Source organism: Muscardinus avellanarius, assembly GCF_963383645.1.
Source record: "Muscardinus avellanarius genome assembly, chromosome: 1".
NCBI classification, from domain to species: domain Eukaryota; kingdom Metazoa; phylum Chordata; class Mammalia; order Rodentia; family Gliridae; genus Muscardinus; species Muscardinus avellanarius.
The window spans coordinates 67,392,141-67,416,770 of NC_137786.1; the positions used below are offsets into that span (position 1 = coordinate 67,392,141).

The following is a 24,630-nucleotide window of genomic DNA, read 5'->3' on the forward strand; positions in this document are numbered from 1 at the left end:
AGGTCTTTTCTTTCTCCATATGAAGTTCATGATTGATTTTTCTAGGTCTCTGAAGAATGTCACTGGTATTTTAATGGGAATTGCATTGAACCTATAGATCAGTTTTGGCAGAATGGCCATTTTGATGATATTTATTCTGCCTATCCATGAGCACGGGAGATCTTTCCATCTTCCAAGGTCTTCTTCTATTTCTTTTTTTAATGTTTTATAGTTTTTGTTGTAGAGGTCTTTTACATCTTGGGTTAGGTTTATTCCTAGGTATTTTATTGGTTTTGAGGTTATAGTGAATGGAATTGTTGTTTTTGTTTCCTTCATTGTGGATTCGTTGTTGGCATAAAGAAAGGCCACTGATTTCTTTAGGTTGATTTTGTAACCTGCGACTTTGCCGAATTTGTCGATCAGCTCCAGAAGTCTTTTGGTTGAGTTCTTTGGGTCTTCCAGGTAAAGGATCATGTCATCTGCGAATAAGGATAATTTCACTTCCTCTCTTCCTATGTGGATTCCTTTGATTTCCTTCTCTTGTCTGATTGCTGCAGCAAGAGTCTCAAGGACTATATTGAAAAGGAGAGGTGAAAGTGGGCATCCTTGTCTTGTTCCTGACTGTAGCGGAAATTCTTGCAGTTTTTCCCCATTCAATATAATGTTGGCTTTGGGTTTGCAGTATATTGCCTTGATGATGTTGAAGTACTTTCCTTCTATCCCAATTTTTTGCAGTGTTTTTAACATAAATGGGTGTTGGATTTTGTCGAATGCTTTTTCAGCATCTATTGCTATGATGATGTGGTTTTTGTTCTTGGTTCTATTTATGTGGTGAATAACATGTATTGATTTGCGTATGTTGAACCAGCCTTGTTTTTCTGGGATGAAACCGACTTGGTCGTGATGAATTATTCTCTTGATATAGTTTTGAATGCGTATAGCTAGTATTTTGTTTAGAATTTTTGCATCTATGTTCATTAAGGATATTGGTCTGTAGTTTTCCTTTCTTGAGGTATCTTTATTTGGTTTGGGGATTAATGTGATACTGGCCTCATAGAAGGAATTTGGAAGAGTTCCATCTCTTTCAATTTCCCGGAACGTGTTATGAAGTATTGGTATTAGTTGTTCACTGAAGGTTTTGTAGAATTCAGCTGGGAACCCATCTGGGCCTGGGCTTTTCTTTGGTGGAAGAATTTTTATTGCCGTTTCTATTTCTTTGGTTGTTATTGGTTGGTTTAGGCTTGCTATGTCCTCTTGGTTGAGTGTAGGAAGGTTAACTGTGTTTAGAAATCTGTCAATTTCATCCAGGTTTTCAAATCTATTGGAGTATAAATTTTTAAAGTAGTTTCTGATAATGTTTTGAATTTCTTCACTATCAGTGGTGATATCTCCTTTTTCATTTCTAATTTTGGTAATTTGAGTTGATTCTCTTTTTCTTTTGGTTAGGTTGGCCAGGGGTTTATCAATTCTATTAATCTTTTCAAAGAACCAACTTTTTGTTTTATTGATTCTTTGAATTGTTTTTTTGTTCTCTATTTCATTTATTTCTGCTCTAATTTTGATGATTTCTCGTCTTCTGCTGGCTTTGGGAATGGATTGTTGCAGAATTTCTAGATCCTTGAGTTGTTTCATTAGGTTCTTTACTTGGTGGTTCTCCATCCTTTTTATGTGGGCACTCAATGCGATAAACTTTCCTCTTAGTACTGCCTTCATGGTGTCCCATAGGTTTTGGTGGGTTGTGTCTCTGTTTTCGTTTGTTTCCATAAATTTCTTTATTTCTTCCCTAATTTCTGCTCTTACCCATTCGTCATTTAGTAGTGTATCATTCATTCTCCATGAATTTGAATACTTTCTTTCGAGTTTCCTGTTGTTGATTTCTACTTTTATTCCATTGTGGTCTGAAAAGATGCATGGGATTATATTACATTTTTTGAATTTGCTGGTATTTTCTTTGTGTCCCAGGATGTGATCTATTTTGGAGAAGGTTCCATGGGCTGCTGAGAAGAAAGTGTATTCTGTAGTTCCTGGTTGAAATACTCTGAAAACGTCTATTAGGTCCATTTGGTTTATGGTTTCCTTTAGTTCTAGAGCATCTTTACTCATCTTTTGCCTCGAAGATCGATCCAGTGGTGTGAGAGGCGTATTAAAGTCTCCCAGAATTATTGTATTTGGGTCTACTTGGGATCTTATGTCCAGAAGGGTTTGTTTTACGAATGTGGTTGCACCCACATTTGGGGCATAAATATTTACTATCATTATATCTTCTTGGTGTATTGTTCCTTTTAATAAAAGGAAGTGCCCTGATTTGTCTCTTTTGATGTGTTTTATTTTAAAGTCTGTTTTGTTGGATATCAGGGTTGCTACCCCTGCTCTTTTTCGGTCACTGGTGGCATGGTATATCTTTTTCCATCCTTTCACCTTCAACCTGTGAATGTCTTTGGCTGTGAGGTGAGTTTCTTGCAGACAGCATATGTTTGGATTATGTTTCCTAATCCACATTGCCAGTCTATGTCTTTTGATTGGTGAGTTAAGTCCTTTGACATTAAGTGATATTATTGAAATATGCTTTTTGTTTTCTGCCATTTTGTGTTCTGTCTACTCTTGGGTGTTGTGATCTTTCTTCTTTACTTAAATGGCCCACTTATTAACTTCCTCGCTTCTCTGATTCTGGAGTCTGCTTCTTTTTTCTTCCTTATGATTTATTTCTTTAAGAATTTTCTCTAGTGTTGGCTTTGAATTCATGAATTTTTTGAGATTCTGTTTATCCTGAAAGACTTTGACTTCCCCATTGATCTTGAATAGTAGTTTTGCTGGGTAGATTAATTTGGGCTGGAAGTTATGTTCTTCCAGGGTCTGAATCACGTCATACCAGTCTCTCCTAGCATTCCTGACCTGGGTTGTATAGTCTGGGGTGATTCTTATTGTTTTGCCTCTATATGTCACCTGTCCTTTTGTTCTTACTGCTTTTAAGATTCCTTCCTTGGCCTCTATGCTGGTCAATTTGGTTATTATGTGGCGTGGAGTGGTTTTTCTTTGGTCCTGTCTCAGTGGAGTTCTGTATGCCTCCTGTACTTGAAGATTCAAGTCTCTTTCCATATTTGGAAAATTCTCTGAGATTATTTCCTTGAAGATATTACATATGCCCTTGGTCTGTACCTCTATCCCTTCCTCAATGCCTATTATCCGTAAATTAGGGCGCTTCATATTATCCCATAATTGCTGGATGTTTAGGTTTTGTTGCTGTAAAGATTTCTGTATATCGCTGACTGTGTTTTCGGTTTGGGATGTACTGTCTTCTAATATTGATATTCTGTTTTCCATTTCATCTAATCTTCCAGAGTTTCTTTCTATTGCTGTCTTCATTTCACTTATTGCCTCTTTCATTTCATTCCAGACCTCTTTCTGATTCTTTTTTAGTGTTTCTATTTCACCTTTAACCTCCTCTATACTTGTTTTAAAACCTTTCATCATATTGAACAACAAGATTCTGAACTCCCCTTCTTGCATTTCTAGTAGGTCAGTATTCGTGATTTCTGCTGTCTCTTCATAACTCCTGGTTCTCATATTTATAGTGTTCTCTGTCCTGTTTTTCTGATTTCTACCCATCGTTCGTGAGTAATGTGTTTAGTCAAATCTTAATATTAGGAGTTTAGGAGTATCGGCCAGTCAGCAGAGCCTTTCCAGTGTTGAAAGTGGGTGATGTGGGAGGAGCTGGGGTGATGGGTAAAGGAGTCAGATTAGGTGGAGGATATGTTAGGTTGAGAAGGACTTTAAGTATGATAAAGTAATAACTTGCTATGAATGAGAGAGAGTTAACTACTAGGACTCTTGTTGTTAGTAGAGTAGTTATGGATATAAAAAATACTTTGAGTTTTAAACCATGAGGTATATTATGGGGAAAAGTTTTGGGGGAGAAATGTATGTAGGTTAGTGTGGGAAGGTTTGTAAATAGGGATGCTGGTAGGAGCAGGCAGACATAAAAAAAAAAAAAAAAAAAAAAGAATCCGCTCAAGATACCAAGACTATTATGTAATCCAAGAAAAAGGAAGGTAAACCAATCAAAGGAGGAGAATGAAAGAAAAGGAAGGAAAAGGGAAGAAAGAGGAAAAAGGAAGAGGAATAAAATAAAAGGAACTAGCAGCCGTGTGAAATAAAGAAATAAGGCAAACTATCCAATGTATATATATATATAAAACAACAAGTTAAAGTAAGAGAAGTTTGGATTAAAAGAAGAAAGAAAACGAAAAAAAAAGAAAACAGCAATAACCATACTAAAACAAAAGCACTTTAAAAGCAAAAGAAAACATAACATCCACATTAAAAGTAAAACAAACAGTCCTACTTATTTACGCATATGGGGTCAGGTCCATATAATATGTGTGTATCTGATTGCTTGGTAGCTTTCAGGATACCGTCCAATGTCTCTTAGTTTTCTTTGTACTCTATTTTTATCTTCTTAAGTCACTCTGGGTGTTTGGACACCTTTTTCTCCTTTAGCTGCTTTAGGTTTATGTGTCCGGGTGTCTGGTTTCACTGTTATTTGATTCTGTACAGTTCACAGATTCTGCGAAATTCTAACCTGTGGTCAGCACATCTGCACTCACCACCCTCGCCTCCAGCCTGTGCTTCCCTACAGCAGGGGTGGAGAGTGACTAAAGTGTAATTGGCACTTCCCCCTGAGGTCCTGAGCAGATTTTGTGGCCCGATGGATTTTCTTGTGTCTCTGGAAATTCCAGCTGGGCTAGCCAGGTGTGGTCCCAAGATGTGCCCTGGGCAAATGAATGCTGGTTCCTGGGTGGCCACACTTACTGCCAGAGCTCTGCCTATTCCAAGAGTGCAGGCTGGATGCCCTGTTAATACTGGACCCTAGTGAGAGTGGGTGCAGCTGTCTATTGCTGCTGGTATGTTCTTCCAAGGTGTATTGAGCTGTGTTCTCACTTAGAACTAAGCATCTGGCTACCAGGAGGTTGGGAATACCCCGCGGTGGGCCAGGGGTGCAGGGTAGGTGCTCAAGGGTCCAGTGTGCGGTGTCCAGCAATGGTCTCTGCGTCCCGCGGGACGTAGAGGCTGGGGGTGCCCCAAGGAGATTTCCGGGTCTCCCAGTGCTTTTGCAGCCTGGAGGGTAGGCTCTGGCAAGGTGGCAGGGGTTAGCCACAGAAGCAGGCTCCAATTTAGGAGGGCAGTGTACAGGCGCTGATTACTAGTAGGGGACAGGCAGGAAGCGCGAGGAGAGTGCTCTGAGGCTTGAGCCCGTGGTGGGGGTTTGAGACTGCGACTCCGCACACGCTAGGACCCCAGTTACTAGGGCGCCCTCAGGTACCTGTCTTGGTGCAGGAATCCGTGTGAGTCTCTGTGCCGATGTGATCCGGTCGCTGGTGGGCAGACAGAGTTCTGGAGGGTGCTGCTCGCTGCTTAGGATGCGGTCCTAAGTCCGTTTTTATTCCCGGATTATCTTGCCGTGGAAATATCGGGCAGGCAGCTCCTTGGACAGCTGCCAAAGCAGCCCGCGGCTCAGCGTTCTGGTCCGCGGTCAGATTGTATCTGCAGCAGGTCCCGTGTCCGATCTTTGTTCTTCTTGTTCAAGTTCAGGGTTCCGCCGAGGTACAGGATGTGTTTTGGTTCCTGGTATGTATTTGTTTTGTTGATTTAGACACTGCTTTCTCAGTATTTAAACTTTATTTACTTCAGCTACTGAGAGGTGCTGTGTCCCTCAGTCGCCATTTTGAAAAAAAAAAAAAATAAAAAAATAAAAAAAAAAAAATATTTTCTTCCTTTTAAAAATAAGCTGTCAAGTCTATTAAGTGCTAATGGCAGAAATGTCTAAGGCTTGGCCAATAAAGGAAATTGAATTATTGTTTTAGGATGCATTCATTCATACTTAACTGGAATTGTGTATACATTTATTAGTCATGTTGCATCTCAGTTCTCAAGTCTCTTCAAAAATTATTGAATTTCTAATCTAGTTTTTGATAATTACAGGGACAGGGGTGTATGAATTCTTTAACTGAGCTTAAGGAAATAACTTATGCTACCCTTTCTGTTTTAGACTCACTAAACATTGGCCACATTAATATGTGTTTTGTTAATTATAGGGTAAATAACATTTGTTGCACATATCAGAATGTTGAGTACAAGCTTTTAAAGTATTTATCAAGCTAAAGAATAAGGAGGACAGCTTTACCTATTCTGACATAGTTTTCTAGTTAATTGCATACTTTTCCTGAAGATACCACCACATGCTCTGCCAGTGATTTAAGACTATGTTGGGTTCTATTTCTGAAAATATAAAACAAAAACAAAACAGTACCACCGTTACTTACTTTCCTTCTGTGTTCTTGTTTTTTGGTGTTAGATCAGCATCTTTTCCCTAAATATTTATTTAATAACACTAGCATTGGTGGAAGACACTATGTCAGTGAATTTACATCTTGGTTCTTTTGGTTTAATTTTCTATCAAATTGCTCATTTTTTTCATAGTACTATTGGATTGTTTCTAAGCCCTAGTTTCTTTTACTTTTTTAAGTATATATATGTTGTCTCATTACGTTTCATTCTCTTACAGGAATTTTAAACAGCTGTCAAGTAAAGTGGAATTTATGACAATTAATGGAACAACATTAAGAAATTTGGAAATTCTACAGAATCAGGTCAGGCAAACACAAGGGCTAATGGACCCAAATGCTTTTGAAAAAAATTTGCAGTAAGATAACTTATTAGTAGTACAGGCAAAAATAACAAAAATATCTTCAACTGACTGCTTTGCCTGTCATCTCTATTACTTGATAGATGGAACATTCAATTTTTAGAGAATCCAATATATGACATATTTCTTTGCTCCTTTTTTGGGAGGCAGGGAAGTAGAGCTATAAGGCTGTCCTTTTTAATAATTGAAGGTCATACCCTTCCTGATAATTTTTATATCAAATATTTCTTTAGAAAATCATCATTTTGAAAATTAATATGAAGTGATTTTTGGGGGGGAGTTTATTTGACTAGATTTTTACATACATCCAACTTTTTGTTGAAATTACTGCAACCTTATTCTATTATTCAGCATATAAGACAAGTCATTGTGATTTTTAACTTAACTGTAAGATACACTGTATCTCACTTCATGAACTTTCATCATTGTTTGCCCCTTATTTATGAATTTGGAAGATAATAGAGACTTTGAAATTACTGTTTTCATTTATTAAATGATCACTTGGGAGGGTGAGAATATTATATTGTGAAACTAACATTACCATAACAAAGTCACAATGAAATAACAAATTCCAAATAAAATAAAATGCCATTTCCAAATAATTTGATTAATTAATGGAAAATCTAATCCATCTGGATCAAATGGTTTAATGTTCTTTAGAAATATTCTTTAATATTACAAATAAGATACTGAACTTATTTTCCTGATTCTTGGATCTGAGTATTACTCACTGGTTTCTTCCTCTTCCAACCTTAGTATATGCCATGCCACCTGTTTTTTTTTTTTTCTTTTGTGGTACTAAGGATAGAACTCAAGAGGGACATTCTACCTCCAAGCTACACCCTCAGTCCTATTTTTTATTCTTTATTTTGAAACAGGGTCTCACTGAGTAGCTGAGGCTGGCCATGAACCACGATCCTCCTGTCTCAGCCTCCCAAGTGCTGGGATACAAGTGTGCGCCACCATGTCGGGCTTCACTCTGTTTTTATTCAGTAACATTTTCATCAGTTATTCCACTATCTGGAGGCTGCACATCTGTCCTGCAGGTGTCTCTCATGAGCTCTCTGCACATGCCCATGATAGAAAACAAGTAGCAGGAATGAAAGACATTCCTTGGCTGCTGATGTGCTTCTGGCTAGAGCCTGCAGGCACAGCCCCAGCATTCCAAGCTATCCTTGTTCCTGCCACATCTTCAAATCCTATTTCAGTTCTGAAATCCAGCTCCTAAGCAGAAGTCATCTACAATCAAAATACCCTTTTTAGTCCCTTCTGTTGTCAGGACTTGGGCCCTTGTGGAAACAGAAGCTGCTTATGTTGGCAGCTTATTTTGGGCCTCCGTGGGCCTAGGGAGGCTTCAGAATAACTTATAGTTAACCCAAAACTATATAGACTATCCCTTTTCTATGATAAATATCAACACTTATCTTTTATATATGAGTGTGTGTGTGTGTGTGTGTGTGTGTGTGTATGTGTGCATGTATTTTCATTCATAAATATTAAGCAAAAACTTCTGAGCCACACATTATGCTAGGCATATCTAGCATTTAAAATTGGAATAAATGAAATAATTAAACCATATAAACATAATTATTTGGTACAAATATAATTGTCTTGTAAAAAAGAAACTTGTTTTCTGGTTTTTCTTAGACTGATCTGAAGACTAAAGGAAGTTTATTTTGGGTTTTAGACCACACCAAGACTTCATTTGGGAGACGGAAATTAAAGAAGTGGGTGACTCAACCACTTCTTAAATTAAGGTAAAAGCAATTTTTTTTTGATGTGTGTTTAATCTGATACAGAATTGTGAAGTTAAAGATGTTAGCTTCTTTAAAACCAAGGTTACCATGGTTTATTAGAAGATCATTTTAAATTGGGGGAAATTTTATATTGTAATGATAATAGACTGTCTAATAGTGTGGAGATTTTCTTCCCCTCTCATTCCCTAAAATGAGCCTGCTTGCAGAATGGAAGACATGGGGTGTTGTCCAGAGATAGTGAGTTATCCTATTAGTTTGGGTTTTCAGCAGCATAGAGAAATAAAGGGAGAAGGAATATGGAGAGACAGCCATTTCCTCTTGTGGACAATTTTGAAGGTGATGGGGAGTTAATTCAGTGCTTCTGAGTATGAGGGTGACAGGATCATTTCTTGGCTTATTGTATGAGGGAGCAAATTGTGGCAGTGATGATGGTGGGGTGAAGTTATCAAGTTCATAAAAGATGCTGAGGACCTGATCTCTGCTGCTAATATCTAAAAGTGTGAAGCGAGACATCAGGAAGGTGGAGTTAGTAGACCAGGGCTCCTTCAGGGAAGGCACATGGTCTAGCACCTAAAACACAGTTGTTTCCAAGTGTGTCTGACATTGGAATAATCTGGGAAGCTTTATATGATACCTGTGTCCAGCCCCCAATTGTTCTCTATTGTGACTGTGCAGTTGGAATTTATAAAATTTTCCCAGATAACTCTGATATGTAGATAAAGGTGGGAACTCTGACATAGAGCAATGCTGGCACTTGGCAGGAGCTGAATTAGTTTCCTGAGTGATGATGCTATTATTTCTTGAGCTCTTAACTATGTTTCAATATTTAATATTCAGAATAAGTCTCTGAAATAGGACCTTGAAATGACAAAACAGACCAAAGAGGTTTAGTAACTTCTTTAGTGTTTCACACCTGATAGAGGCAAAGCCCAAATCCGCTTCCAGCATTAGCTCTAGACCCTAGCCATTGTTCTGCATAGTTACCCCCAAGTGGCTGGGCAGGAGTTTGGTGTGTTGGTGAGGAGTACTGCCAAGCCTCGGCTTTGTCAACTAAGTCCACTAAGCCAGCGTTCTTACCCTTAAAACGATGAAGTTTCTCCTTTCAAGGTTGCTGTCAGGAATAAAACGAGATAATAATCCTCACTACCACTTTTGAGCTCTTAAGCATATGCCAGGTGCTCTGCTAGGGGCTGTACATTCACTATGTCTCTTAAATCTCAGTAAGTAGAGGCTGTTACTAGCTCCATTTTACTTGGGGATTAGTAAATGGTCACTGTCTTCACTAGGGGAGCACATGTGGTTAATATTGATGATAAGTTCTAAGACATTGTTGATGAGGATCACCAAGTCACTCTAGTTTAGTAGGAAATACTGGTTTTCTTCTTAATCCTGAAGATCTTGAGATATTGGAAATTTATGAAATCAAGAAGAAATCTTGAAAATGGAACTCTATCCTTTAGATTACTCTTCAGATGGAATATGGAGACTGTAGAGCAAAGGCAGACCCACTGAGGCTTCCTGCAGTCACTCTGTGGACAGTGGTGTGGGGTATAGCCTTCATGAGGTGATACCTTCCCACACAGCCACCACAGTCCTCACCTTGTTATTTGTTTGGTTAAAATGTTCAGTAGAAACAGACTTACTAGCAGACTTTCTCGGGTCAATTAAAGCTTTTATTTCTAATATTAAAATTTCTAATGTTAATAACCAGGATGAATTTGAGATAAATTTAGTTGAACATGTTGTCTGCTCTTTGGCAACTGAATCCCATATTCCTTGTGACCCCACTTTTCCAGAAAGGCTGAGAAAAAACCTACTACACATTTGACTGCTCATGTTTTTAAGTATGGGCTTTTACACTGCCCTAACACTTTTAGCCAAAATCAAACACAGAACTTTTTAATTTACTTTAGGTGGTGATTTAAAAACCCTTATCCACCTAATCCGTTAAAATCCACATCAAAAGAATTCCAGTTAAATCTTCATGGTGCTTGCAACCCGTTCTAAACTAATATCTAGGAAAAAAATTTTCAACTGATTAGTCAGTGGCTCAGCAATGTATTTATTACTTGTTCTTTCTTTAAAACATTAACATAAGTGCTGTGCTGATCACATCAGTGCTTCATCCAGGCTAACATTCTGTCTCTGACATTGACAGCCAAATGTTAGTTTAGGGTCTGGGTTTCTTCTGTACTGAGATCACAGATCAAATAATGAGTGACAAGGGAATTTAGCAAGATAAGGCAGGTCTTCCAAAGTTCTGCAAGATTCTATTGTTTGTCAGTCATCTGTGAATTCTCTTAAATCCCTTAAGATTCTCTTTATTTTTAATAGTCTATTCTGGTTCTCAGGGCAACAACATAGTCCATAAATCCAGAGCCAAATGTTCAAGAGGATTCTTCCACCCTACTACCTTTTATTCTCTCAAATGGCTTCTTTGGTGCGGGATTTTACTAGTGACTTTTAGAAAGTTTAAATGGTTTCTACCTTATTCTTAGTTATTAATTATTATGAGTTCACATAAATGATTGAAACTGGATTTTATGTTATTGATACTACATTGGCTTTTTCAAATAGGCTTTTTTAAATTACATGTTTTATCAGTTCTGCTGATTTTAGACAGGAAGAGTTTCCGTTGACAAGCTATTAGTTCTAGGCCTTTTAAATTATGCCAGGCATGGTGGTGCATGCTTGTAATCCCAGTACATAGGAGACTAAAACAGGAGGAGGACTTCAGGTTTGTGGCCAGCCTTAGCTACTTAGGCCCTCCACAACTTGGTGAGACCCTGTTTCAATATAAAGAATGAAAAATAGGGCTGGGGGTGTAGCTCATAGGTAGACTGCCCTTGGGTTTAATCCTTAGTACTGCGAAATATAAAAAAAAAAACCAAGTTAAATCATATTGAATTCAGTTTTTAAGATTCCATCTTAATATTTCTCTACTTCTTTGGGTTAATATGACCTTGTCTTTTATACATCTATGTTCCATACTTCTTTGGTTTTGTCAAAAAGCTGCAAAATACAAATTCTGCTTGTAAATATTGATAGAGGGAAAAAGAAAACTGTGGGATGAGTCTATACCCCAGACTCATTTGTGTAATGTATGGATTGGGTCTCTTAAGTGCTGTTTTAGGCAAAATAATTTCCAAAACAGATGTTGTTATCTTATAAGTATTTAGGGCTGTTAAAGCACTTGCCTGACATGCACACCACCCTGGGTTTGATTCCCCAAGTACTGCTAACAAACCCAAACAACCAAAACAAATAAAAAGCAATTTTCACGATAAAGTAGTATAATCTTGTGTTAAAAGACATTAAAGCAGAGAAGAAATCGTGAGTTTCCTTGGTGGGCGCCTCGGTTCCTACTTCCCCCTCCCATGTTCTCGTCTCCCAGCGTTCTCTTCTGGGGCTCTTTCACTGGCAGCACCACACAGGTCTTATCTATGGCGTTGGCTTCTCCTCTAACTCATACAACAACTGTTTAACCATTATCTCTAGCACTCCAGACCCACACATCTGCTAGGACATCTGTGCCTCAGGAATGTTTGAGCTGAGTATGCAAAACAGATTGGAAACAGAGAATTTCCTTCAACAAGACAGTGATTCCCCTCTCTCTCATCTCTTTCTTAGTGTGTGTGCTGGGGAGTGAAACCAAGGTTTCTTGCATGTCAGGCCACTGAGCTACTGCCCTAGCCTTGAGGTAGTGATTTCCTGGACATGCAGCCCTGAGTGTGCACGCTTACACGCAAAAAGCAGATTGGCAAGCAAAAGCAGAATCTGAGAAGTCAGTTCTTTCCATTCTAGCAGATGAATTATTTTAATCAACAATGAAAATACTGAATCTTTGGCAAAATGTAATATATCATCTTGCCTTTTTGTAAAATCACTTTTTATGAAAAGGCAAATAAAGACTTGCTGTTCATTGAGGAAACTTAAGTATTCTCATACTTCTTTTCCTGCCTTTCTCTATTTCCCATTTTTAAAAGAAGTACACATCTGATTATGTTGCTCCTTGCTAATTACAATCTTACATCATGCTGAGCTATAATTTAATTCTGGACATTAGTACATTCTGTTCTGTCTGTCTCTTTTTCTTTTTCAGTAGTAGGGACTGAACTCAGGGTACTCTACTACTTTTTATTTTTTACTTTGAGACAGAATCTTCTACCTGTGGCCCTCCTATCTCACCCTCCCTAATATTGGGACTACATGCATGAACCACCACCCCAGCTTCAACTCTTTTTCTTTTTTAAAAAAATTTTTTTAAATTGGTGAATTGTAGTTATACATCTTAATGGAGCACAAGAAGGTAGAGGCATACATGCACACATCACTTAGAACATATCTGAGTTTGAATTTACTTACTTAGAAACATTTGGCGACACTAATTTTCCTATGGCTCTTTAAGGCCGTATGGGCAGAATTTGATTTCCATAACGGATAGTTTAGGTGGTATATTAGTTTCCTAGTAGTGTTCCTGTAACAAAGTGCCAAAACTTGATACTTAGAGTATTTTTGTTGTGGTGTTTCTTAATTCTAGAGGTTAGAAGTTGAAGATCAAGGTGTTATAAGGCTAGTTCTTTCTGAGCTGTATGAGAGAAAATTTGTTCCATGCCTCTGGTGGTTTGTGGGCCTTCTTTGCTTTCCTTGGTTTGTAGATGCGCCTTCTTGATCTCTTCCTTCAGGGTCACATGCTGTTCTCCCCGCTCATGGCTCTTTATCTGGCATTCTTTTAATAAGGGCAGTCATAGTAGGAGCCACTCTATTGCAGTGTGACCTCATCTTAACAAATTACATGTGCCATAACCCTATTTCCAAATAAGGCTCTAGGGGTTGGGATTTCAACATACCTTTATTGGGGGCACATAATTCAACCCACAACAAATAGGCTCAACATTTCAAATATCACCAATTTGTAGAAGTCAGTTGATCATACTAGTCTCTTTAATTGAAATAAGTTTTTTGATAATCATTAATTTTGTTTTGCACATTTGTTCATCTGAATTGAGGTTGTAAAGAACCATTGAATTTTGTAAATTGCAGACATTCCATAATTTTGTGCCTGTATTTTTGTTTTTTGTTTTTTAACATTATCTATCTGCCGGGTGTGGTGGCTCACACTTGTAATCCCAGCATGTGGAAGGTGGAGACCAGAGGATTGCGGCTTGCAGACAGCCTCAGCTACTTAGCAAGACCCTTCGCAACTCAGTGAGACCCTGTTTTAAAAATAAAAAAAAGACTAAAATATAGGGTTGGGGATATAGCTTGGAGGTAGAATGCCCTGGGTTCCATCCCCAGTATCGAAAAAAAAAAATTATCCATACATCTTATCTCTGGACTATAGCTATTCAGGTAAAGATGTCTATGTAGGACATCAGGTGGATTTAGGGATGGAAAAGAAACATTTATGCATTATTTTTAAGCTTGCAGTTAAACAAGTTTCATTTTGAGAGGCAATAAATATTTGATCCATTCTTTCCTAAGAAGAAACATTTATATATTTTTAAAAAGTAAGAGAAAATGTTTGTAGAGAAAGGAGCAAGGGTCCAAAGCTAAGATGTGAAGAAAGACATGTAGCCATGGTGGAGGTAAGATGAGGCTTTCTGTGAGCACATCTCTGTGATGGAGAATGTCAGAAGGGTCGAGGGAGTGGAAAGAAAACAGCAGGTTAGGGGCTCATCTCTCACTGTGCTGCACTTCTTATCTGTATGATTTATTAATTTTAAAACTATCTTTAGAGATAGTTATCCCTGTTTTCTAGATAAGGAAACCGAGATACAGGTTAATTACCCAAAGTTCTCTAATCAAGCACTTAGGGGCCATTTCACAAGCATAATTTTAGAGTTGCGAGGCTTTAGCTTGAGTTTTGATTTCCTTATTCAGTTGTGTCGCTTTGGACAAGTTATGATCTTTGTTGTACCTCTGTTTCTTTACCCGTAAGATGAGTATTACAATACCTGCCTCACAATGTTACTGTGAAGACCAAACAAGATGGTATACATAAAGGATTAGTATGGTTCCTAGCATTGATTTTTATGGTCAAGAGGATAGCTGTGGTGTTTACCTTACTAAAAAAATTGTAAGCAGCATACTTATTAGTAGGGGAATGAAAAGTAAATTATCTAGTCATATTTTATAGCAGTTAAAAATTAATGATCTAGCTGGGCGTGATGGCACACGCTTGTAATCCCAGCCTCTGGGAGGCTGAGACAGGAGGATCGTGGTTCACGGCCAGCTTCAGCTACTTAGTGAGGCCTTTTGCAACTCAGTGAGACCCTGTTTCAAAATAAAGAATAAAAAATAGGGCTGGGGGTGTCATTCAGAGGTAGAATGCCCCTGGGTTCCCCAGTACCGCCAACAACAACAAAAAAAGAATGATCTAAATTTACATATATCAACATAGGTAAATAAAAAAAATTAACAATATATAAATAATATCACTTATTTAAATTGTGAAGTGCACAGTAATATCCCATTTTATTTATCATTTCAGGCAGATATTTATATTTATAAAAATATAAATCCGGGAAGTGGAAAAGATATTTACTAGTATCAGGGGTAATGGTTGCTTCTGGGAAGGTGGAAAGAGATACAGGATGAATCCTGTTTCACATGCTTACTCATATGTCATTTCATGGCAGGATATGTTCAGAGAAGTGCTGTTAGGCAATTTTGTCATTGTGCAAGCATCATAGAGTATGTATACATAAATCTAGATTGTATAGTCTTGTTACACACTTAGGCTGTGTGGTGTGTATATTGTACAGCCTATTGCTTCTAGAGCCATAATGAGCAAAACAACTCAAGATTAAATCAAGCACAAGAGAAAGTGATGCCATCAAGAGATGGGGTAAATAACATGTCTGAAGATGTATAATGTTTTATAGCTAATTTTTTAACAAGTAGTATATGCTAAAATTAGATTATAATCAATACATAAGCCAGTAACAGTTCTTATTATCAGGTATAACATATTCATAATTGCGCTAGCTCTACTTCTATACAATAGGCAGTGCAGTGGATTTGTTTACACCAGCATCACCACAAACACGTGAGAATTTACACATAGGTATATGAATTTCAAAATGGCAATGTTACTGTACCTTCACCACTGTCATACTCAGGTGAAAGTGAGAGTCACACCCAAGCCCATTTGTATGGAGGAATCTGTTCTCCACCACATCTTGTTTAGGAAAGATGTGGAAAGAATCATAAGATGACCTGGCTGCATGCTTCTCAGGATGACAGGGAGGAGACGGGGCGCAGTGGCACTGGTCTTGGATTTGTCTGGCTCTATTCTTCTGAACCTGATACTTTCCCGTGTTTTCTTTTTGGCCTGTATTTGCAGTTATGAATGTAAGGAGAATTTGCAGGGACTCTTGGTCTTTGTCTGGGTCTGTTCTCAGAATGTTATAACCAAGATGGGTGTGTGGCACACTCTTGTAATTTTAGTACTTGGGAAGCTGAAACAGTAGCATCCCATGTTTGCAGCCAGCCTATAATGAGCCCTTCCATAATGTGGTGAGACCCTGTTTCAAAATAAAATAACAAGCCGGGCGTGGTGGCGCACACTTGTAATCCCTGCACTTGGGAGGCAGAGACAGGAGAATCGTGCAGGTTTGAAGCCAGCTGTTCTGGCTTAAGAGACCCTGTTTCTAAATAAAAAAGTATACAATATGTCTGGTAGTGTAGCCCAGAGGTAGAAGGGTTTCCAGGAACCCCAGTACCACCAAAAAAATAAAATAATAATAATAAATAACAGGGCTGGTGGTGTATATCAGAGGTAGAATGTCCCTGGGTTTAGTCCCCAGCACCACACACACACAAACAGACACACACACACAGACACACACACACACACAAAATGTTATAACCATTAACAATTCAATGCTATATTTGCATGGTTGGGGGTAGATAACCTTTCTTTTTTATTTAATGATCTAAAGTTGACTAAATCCTAGGGATTTAGGAAGATCAACTTCATGTTCTGATTGACTAAGTATACATTTTTATACTAACACTAGTGGTAGTATGTATGAAGGCTAACTACTTGACAGAATGATCCCCAAAAGTTTAACGACTCTAACAGAGTAAAAAATTAATGTTTTTCATTTGCATAAACAATCTGCAGCCTTTCCAGATTGGGAGTGGGATGAAATATTAATCACACAGGCATTTGGGAACCCTAGAGGCTCAGATTCATAAAATGTAGCTTTCAGGGTCATATTGGGCCCCACCATCTAGCTAGCCATAGCTAGCCAAAGGAAAGAAAGTCAGGAGGGTATATGTTTTTGTTTGTTTCTATTTTTTTTGTTTGTTTGTTTGTTTGTTTTTTGTTTCTACAGTACTGGGGATTGAACCCAGGGGCATTCTACCGCTGAGCTATACCCTCCGGTCCTATTTTTTTTTAATTTTTTACTTTGAAACAAGGTCCCACTAAGTTGCAGAGGGCCTCACTAAGTAGCTGAGGCTGGCCATGAACCCCCAGTCCTCCTTTCTCAGCTTCCCAAGGGAACCTGGGATTACAAGCATAAATTTTCATTTTATTAGGAGCCAGGTCTTTCAATAGCCTATATTTCTTCTGATAATGCCTCACTGGCTAGAACCTATTCTGATGGTCACACCTCACTGCAAGAGAGGCTGACATTTCTGTTTGTCAAGGAGGAGGGAGAAATATGAATCCCTACTAGTCTGTTGCCAGAGGTGGAGTTTTTCTTTTGTTATTTGTTCAACTTCATCAGACATTTATTTTTAGCATTTGAAAACTTTATTTAAATTTGAATCCACCTAAGTTAACAACTTTAAAGATGTAAAATATTAAAAGTGAAATGTTTAATTCACATCTGCTATGGTCCCATTGGATAACTCTGGTCATTATTTTATTGTGTATCCTCCCAGAGACTTTATTTAAAAGAGAGAACAAGCAAACATGCGTCCACATTCTTTCCTCACTGAGATTAACGGGTCCATAATACACACAGTGCCCTTTCTTCATATTTTCTCTTAATAATTTGTATTATTACATTTCAGGGACAAGATGGTGTTATTTGGAAGGGATTTCTAATCCAATTTAGAAAGGTATAATCTACAATGAGAAGAAGGAGGCACAAGGAGTAGGTTTTATACCTAAAATAAAACACCTGTTATATACTCTATAGCTCGACACCACAACTAGAGGAACTGAAGAATGCTTTTATAATTCAAATTAGAGTTTTAGAGACCTGCTTAAAAGAATTAAGCATGCTAAGTTAATTCCTGGCATTTAAATCACATAAATAAATAATAAAAATTAAGGAAATAGAAAATTGTTTGTGTTAGGAATTAGCTCGTTGACTACATTTTTGTGTGATTTTTAAAACCACTAAGTACATTTTAGTGGTAGTTAATTATCTTGAATAATTAAATGGCTCTTATGTTGGTAAACACATATGTTTGGAGTATTAATGGTTGTATTTCTAATTTATTACATTGACCCAAATGACAAAGTAATGGAATGTTACATATTTCCTTCCATTTAGCATTTAATTTATATTAACAGTAGAAGCCACTTTTAGCTCTCTGGAACTATTTAAAATTAACTACAAGGGGAGGCCCTATTTATTCTTTGTGGTTTCCCATGTTCCATGAGCTTGCCAGCATGGTCACTGTGCCGACTACTTTACTCAGCTCACTGAGATGCATTGCTGCTCATAAATGGGAAGGGACATGGATAGGTGGCACACGGTGAGTGCCGTGATGGGTGTTGTGCACTGGGTCGTCTTTGTCCTTGGCTGTATGATTGAATGAGGATAGAAAGGATGGCTACTGCTGCCCAGAGGAAAGTGAACCTAAGGGGTGCTTACCCAAATGCCTGCCCTGTGGGCACAAATGGATCAGCTAGCATCGCTTGGGATGCAGATAGCCAACAACTCTGTCTGAGCTGGCCTCTGCTGTGTTCTATGATGTCAGGCCTTCAGTGAGCTAGACCAGCTCAGTGCCAACGTAAATGGCAATGTCTATTGGCGTTAAGGAGGGGGCATACAGAGAAAGAGGAGGCAAAGGAGATCTGTCAGCTTTCCCTTCTTTACTCTCTAGCTTTATCTTTCCCCATCTTTATGCCTTTACTAAGGATATTCAGAATAATTCTCCTCAAAATGCTATGGGATGACTTTATTTTTTGTAACTTTAATGATATGAAAGCTTCCCTCTGAGAAATAAATAAGTTGGATAAAGTATAGCAAACATCCTTTAAGATATAGCTGAGTTAAAGTTATGGGAGAAATTTGTTTTTCCCCCTCCTCATCCTCCACTCTATCCACTACCCCTCTTCTTTCTCACCATAACAAAACCTTCATATATGAACCTAACATTTTTTGGGTCTGTTTCTCTCCTCAAGCCTCCTGTTCCTCTTCCCACTTCCTTTCTCCAGTCCCCTTCCATAATTCTGCTGGTCTCTCTCCTTGTTTTTGTGGAGTCCCTTATGCTTTTTGTTTTCTCTTTAGCTTCTACCTTTAAGAGAAAAATAAGATCCTTGACTTTCTGAGCCTTGCTGATCTCACTTAGTATAATGTTTTCTAGCTCCAAGGGATTTGGTTTTAATTGCCTTGTAGGAGACAGAAGACAAAGTCTTGGGTCCATTAAAGTTAGGGAGATTGTAGTAATATGAGATACTGTAATCTCAGTAGAACTGTCAAAAATTATGTCTTGGCCTAGTCTAATCAAGGGGAAACGTTTCCAAGGCTTTTTAACCTCAGGCCTCCCTCACAGGTTTATTGTTTCATTTTATACAATTGGTGTGGGCTGGCAATTTTTGAACTACAAAATTTATGTAGAGCAGTTTGTGCCTCAGATAAAGATCTAGTTATCAAATTAAAAGAAATACAAAAGATAATAAAAAATAGGAGCATAGAAAAAATATTATGAACCACAGATAATTTCTAAAATCAATGAATGAGTTAAGAATAGATGTAATAACTGAAATATAGGTTGAATATTCCTTATCCAGAGTTATTGGGAATAGAAGTTTTTCAGATTTTGTTTATTTATTTTTAGTATTTGCATGTAGATAGCGAGAGATCTTGGGAAAGAAACCCAAATCAAAACATGATATTTATACAACTTATATGCATGGTGTGGAGATAATTTTATTAAATATTATTAATAATTTTGTGCAGGAAACAGGTGAGATTTTTCATTTGTGGCATCAAGTCAATACTTAAAACACTTTAGAATCTTCAGCATTTTGGATTTTAGGTTTTATGATGAGTTGTGCCCTACCTAGACAAGACAATATGTGGAGAAATTACCTACAATGTGCAGAGTGACAATATAGTTGATGATATAAGAGATTGAAAGACAAACCTAGTACTAGGTATTCTAACATAATAATTATCTTCATAAGGTTTCCAGAAAAAGAAAAGAAAATTAGAAAGAAGAGAGATAGTATTCAAAGAGATGATAAAGGATTTTTTTTTCATAATTTAGGAAAGATGTGAATTCTTAGATTTAGAAAGTTTGATATTCCAAAGTACTGTTGAAAAGAAACAAGAATCCACATCTTGCTAAATCATAATGAAACTGGACAATGCTACATCAGAGAAAAAAAACAGAAAAAGAGCAAAGGAAAATTACCTGTCAAGCAGTTTAAGTCATATACTGGCTTGCCTTAATTTCCCTAACTGCTCTGAGTCTCTCTGGCTCTCTTTCGGTGATGCGTTTTGTATCCGTTGAGTATTTATCATACACTTTCCCCCAATACTTTGGTATTTGTGTGCCCCTGTTTTCTGTTGTCTCTTTTGAGTCTTACGCATCTGGTTTGCTTTTATGTTTTGTTGTCGCGGTTTATGTACTTACCATATTATTTGAAGTTTATTTTTTAGGAATAACATGAGGGCCAGGTTGAAGGTCCCTTCTCCTGGAGAAGATTTCTGTTTGCTTCTTCCAGATTTCTAGTGACAGTACCAGTCGGGAACCATTTTAATTCAAGTTCAGTGCTTAAAATATTAGTCTGTCCAAACATGGCCAAACAAGCCAGTAAGTTCACCCTTAACTATAGCCAGCTCTTTTTCGAGAAAAATGTTGTAGAAAATCTCTTCAGTGCAAAAATGGTTTGTTTGGGTGTTTTGCTTTGTTGATGTTTTAATGAGCATAGTTTTATCTTTCATCTGAACTTAAAAATTTTTTTCCAGTGGGAAAGAATCTGGTAATCTCACTATTACCAAAAGCAGGATTCATAGTCTTGCTTTTTTTTTTTTTCAAAAGTTCAGGTTTGTAGACTAAACTGATAATATATTTGGTGGTACTGGGGGTGGAACCCAGAGGCTTTCTACCTCTGGCCTATACTCCCAGACCTACTTTTTTTTAATATTTTATTTGGAAACAGGGTCTCACTAGGTTGCTGAGAGCCTCACTAAGTAGCCGAGGCTGGCTTGGAACCTGTGCGATCCTCCTGTCTTAGCCTCCCAAATACAGGGATTACAAGCATGCGCCACCACGCCCGGCCTCTGCTTAATATTTTAAAGAAATTAAGTTGTACTCTATTGGTAAACTGCTGCCTGATTAGAACATGAATAATAAAAACCCTTAAAGTTTGCAAATGATTTATAATTTACAACAGTGTGAATATTCAGAATAGTTCTTTAGAATGCAATTTTATAAGTAATACTTTTTGTTCATGCTCTGCATCATTTGAGCATGATACTTATGGATAACAGGACATACATTTTCCAGTAGTTTCTTCCTTTTCTCCTCCCTCCTTCATCTAATCAGTGACATCTGCTGTTATTTCTGCCTTCTCAGTATCTCTTCAAAGTATGTACTTCTCTCCATTCCCGTATCCTTCTCAAGTTTAGGCCTTCGGTTTTGCTCCCCTGATTTCTGAAACAGCCTTCTACTGGTGTCTGGCCACTGTTCTTAATCTTGTCCATGCCATTAGTCTTGCTTAGATGGCTGTACTTACTCTTTTGTTCCTGAGATCGCATTTTCCTACCTTGCTTTCCATTTTCCTCCTATCTTTTATATTCTTCACTCAGACAATAGCTGTCCCCAGGAAATCCTCTCAGATCCCTAAAACTTGATGCACTTCCGTATGTTTTCATTGTACTTGGATCATAGTCCAGTTATCCTTTTATTTTTTATCATTGTTACTAATTCTTTTAAAAAGGTTTACTTTTTGTTAATACAGTATAATTCTTTATGGACAAAGACTCAGAAGGTCTGTAGTTAATGATTATAGCCCTAAAATCTACCACCTTATTCAGCCATTACTTGGTGGGCACTTGGTAATTGTTCATTGAATGAATGAATAGTGTGTATGAAAGAAAAAGCTAGGGAGCTCCAGGTAATAATGCTTCAGTCCCAGAAAAGAACTTATGGTTCATGTTTCTATTAGAGGGCCATTTAGGTAGTTGGTTTAGTCCTATCACATGACCAGTGTGTTAGTATTTGAACATAATTCATTAATTTTAAATATCTGTCTTTAAAGTAAACCTTTCAGTGAACCAAAAGCAACAATCCATACAGCTCCCCTCAGCAATTTGTATTTAAGCTTTTGGTCTCTCCTCAATATCTTTATGTGTGAATTATAGAGGTACCTTCATAAGTAGTAACCAGTAGGTACAGACTTCATCAAGAGCTGTAGGTCAGACTGTTTTTGAGTAACAGCACTCACATCAGATACTAACATCATCTAGTATCACAACAGATACTAACATTATTTCCATTTGTGAAGTACTCCGGTGGTACCCACATTTGTTCCTTGGATCTTTGGTAGTAAAGCAAAGACTTTGTCATTCCTAGGAAAAACCCATCATTTTTTTTTGGATTCTGGAATGATGTGATTCAGATGCCTTTTCTCTGGTTTAGATGATATAGCATTGTAAGACCAACTGTGAATTTCTGTAGGGCGTCTTAGAATAATATCTTTATCATCATCTATTGACAGTGCTACTTCTTGTCTTACTATCTTTTGTACTTACCAAATTTCTCTGATCCACTAAAATAAAAATTTCTTTTTTTTCTATTTGTGGTCTGATCCTGCTTTATTAGAATAACTTGAAAGGTCTTATAGCTACTTATAACTAAAAACAGTTCTGAGGTATGTAAATTATTCTTAAAAACTTAGAAGTCATTCTTACTAATTTTTATTCTGCTCTTTCTTTAGGTGATAAGAAGAAATTATATATACTCCAATGATTTAAAAAATTGTGATAAGCCGGGCGTGGTGGCGCACGCTTGTAATCCCAGTATTTGGGAGGCTGAGATAGGAGGATCGCAGTTTGCGGACAGCCTCAGCTACTTAGTGAGGCCCTTTGCAACTCAGTGAGACCCTGTTTCAAAATAAAGAATAAAAAATTGGGCAGGGGGTGTAGCTCAGAGGTCAAATGCCTCTGGGTTCCATCCTTAGATCCGTAAAATAAATAAATAAATAGAATAAAAAATTGTGGTAAATAGTACCATAAGCCCTTTATTCTCTCCTGCCCATTTAGAATCTGCTTTTCAATAGAATCTACTAACCAGCCTGACCATATTGCTTTAAAACAGCACTACTGCTGGGCGTGGTGGTGCACACTTGTAACCCCTGTGCTTGGGAGGCTGAGACAGGAGGATCGCACAGGTTTGAAGCCAGCCTGAGCTACTTAGTGAGGCTCTCAGCAACAACTTAGTGAGACCCTGTTTCCAAATAAAATATAAAATAGGTCTGGGAGTATAGCCCGGAGGTAGAAAAGCCCTTGGGTTCTACCCCCAGTACCACACACACACACACAAACAAAATCACTACCTGTAAAGATTCAGTGCCCCTATCACTAGTTCTCCTTATTCTTTCTTATTGACTTTGCACAAAACACCTGTTTGTGTCCCTGTGCCTTAAGGTTTGTCTACACAGTTTTTTTTTTTTTTCTCCCATGGGTCTAGGGAGATGGAACTCAGGGACATTCGACCTTTGAGATATACCCCTTGCCCTATTTTTATTCTTTTTTTGAAACAGGGTCTCACTAAGTTGCGGAGGGCCTTACTAAGTAGCTGAGGCTGTCCACAAACCTCAATCCTCTGTTCTTAGCCTCTCGAATGCTGGGATTACAAGCGTGTGCCACCACACCCAGCTTTACACAGTTTTTTACAAGCTAATTTTTCGGGCGCAAGTTTCTCCCTTTCCCATTATATTCTTTGTGGTGTCTACCACACAAAACTTATAATAATTATGCTGCAAACAGTTAACAAGTGCTTAGTATGTAGCAGATACTGTGCTATGTGCTTGATATGTATTATTGAATTCTTAAAATAATACCAAGAGTTAGGACTCAATGTTCTCATTTTATAGATGGAGAAACTAGTACAAGGCTAAGTAATTGGCAAATGGCGGGGCCTGGGTTTGAACCAAAGTCACCTGCCTTCTGAGCCCAAATTCTTAAATTCTGAGCTATTATTTCCCTAGAGGAAGTTGGGTTAAAACCAAATGATTCAGGTGAACATGATGTTTTTGCCTGAGCTGATGCTGGACTAGAGTAAAAGCCGTTTGCACTTTGTATTTTTGCAGCTTACAAACCATCTTAGCATAACCTTTTGATCTCTAAAACATTCAATTTGACATCTATTAATTTTTTAAATAGAATTTATAAAAATGGCTTAGATTTTATTCAATTAGTTTACTCTTTCTATATTTCAAAAACCATTTAATTTTTGGGACAGTAGCTATCTGTGGATTGTCTTATATATTCACAGATGGCATTATTTTATCTTTCCTCAAACCATCTGTAGCATCAACCTAGTCTATTCTAATTGATGTCATCTTTCATTTATGCAAGAGCAAGTTATTAAAGTAAATCTTTATATTTTTATAGCACTTGGGGTAAATGTTAGAGTAAAACATTGGTTTATTTTATCATAACAATCCTGTGCAAAGAAAATTTAATTTTTTTCTCATCTTGATTTACTTTATACGTAGTCTTTGGAAGCAAATTGAATTCAGCATCTATTTATTGAGTACATATTGTGATCCTGGAACTCTCGGCATGAAGACATGATTCCCATCCTTCCTGAGTTTACAGTCTAGCAGGAAAGATGAAGTAGATAATGCATTTGAAGAAGAAATACAATTATGAGCTAGATGCAGTCGTACACTCCTGTAGCTACAGTACTTGGGAATCTGAGACAGGATTGTAGGTTTAAGACTAGCACACAATACCTTAGACCTTGTTTTAAAATAAAAAATTA

At 37.6% G+C, this 24,630-nt stretch overlaps 1 protein-coding gene across 1 annotated transcript in view; it reads left to right on the plus strand.

Annotated features, from left to right (window-relative positions):
* MSH3 (mutS homolog 3) overlaps nucleotides 1-24,630 on the plus strand; it is a gene marked incomplete at both ends in the record, with an annotated part of 228,429 nt that overhangs the window by 68,048 nt on the left and 135,751 nt on the right. Inside the window, 2 exons of the mRNA XM_080706313.1 lie at nucleotides 6,542-6,626; nucleotides 8,330-8,439. Coding sequence (XP_080562439.1) covers nucleotides 6,542-6,626; nucleotides 8,330-8,439 — 195 coding nt within the window. The remainder of the gene's footprint in view (nucleotides 1-6,541; nucleotides 6,627-8,329; nucleotides 8,440-24,630) is intronic.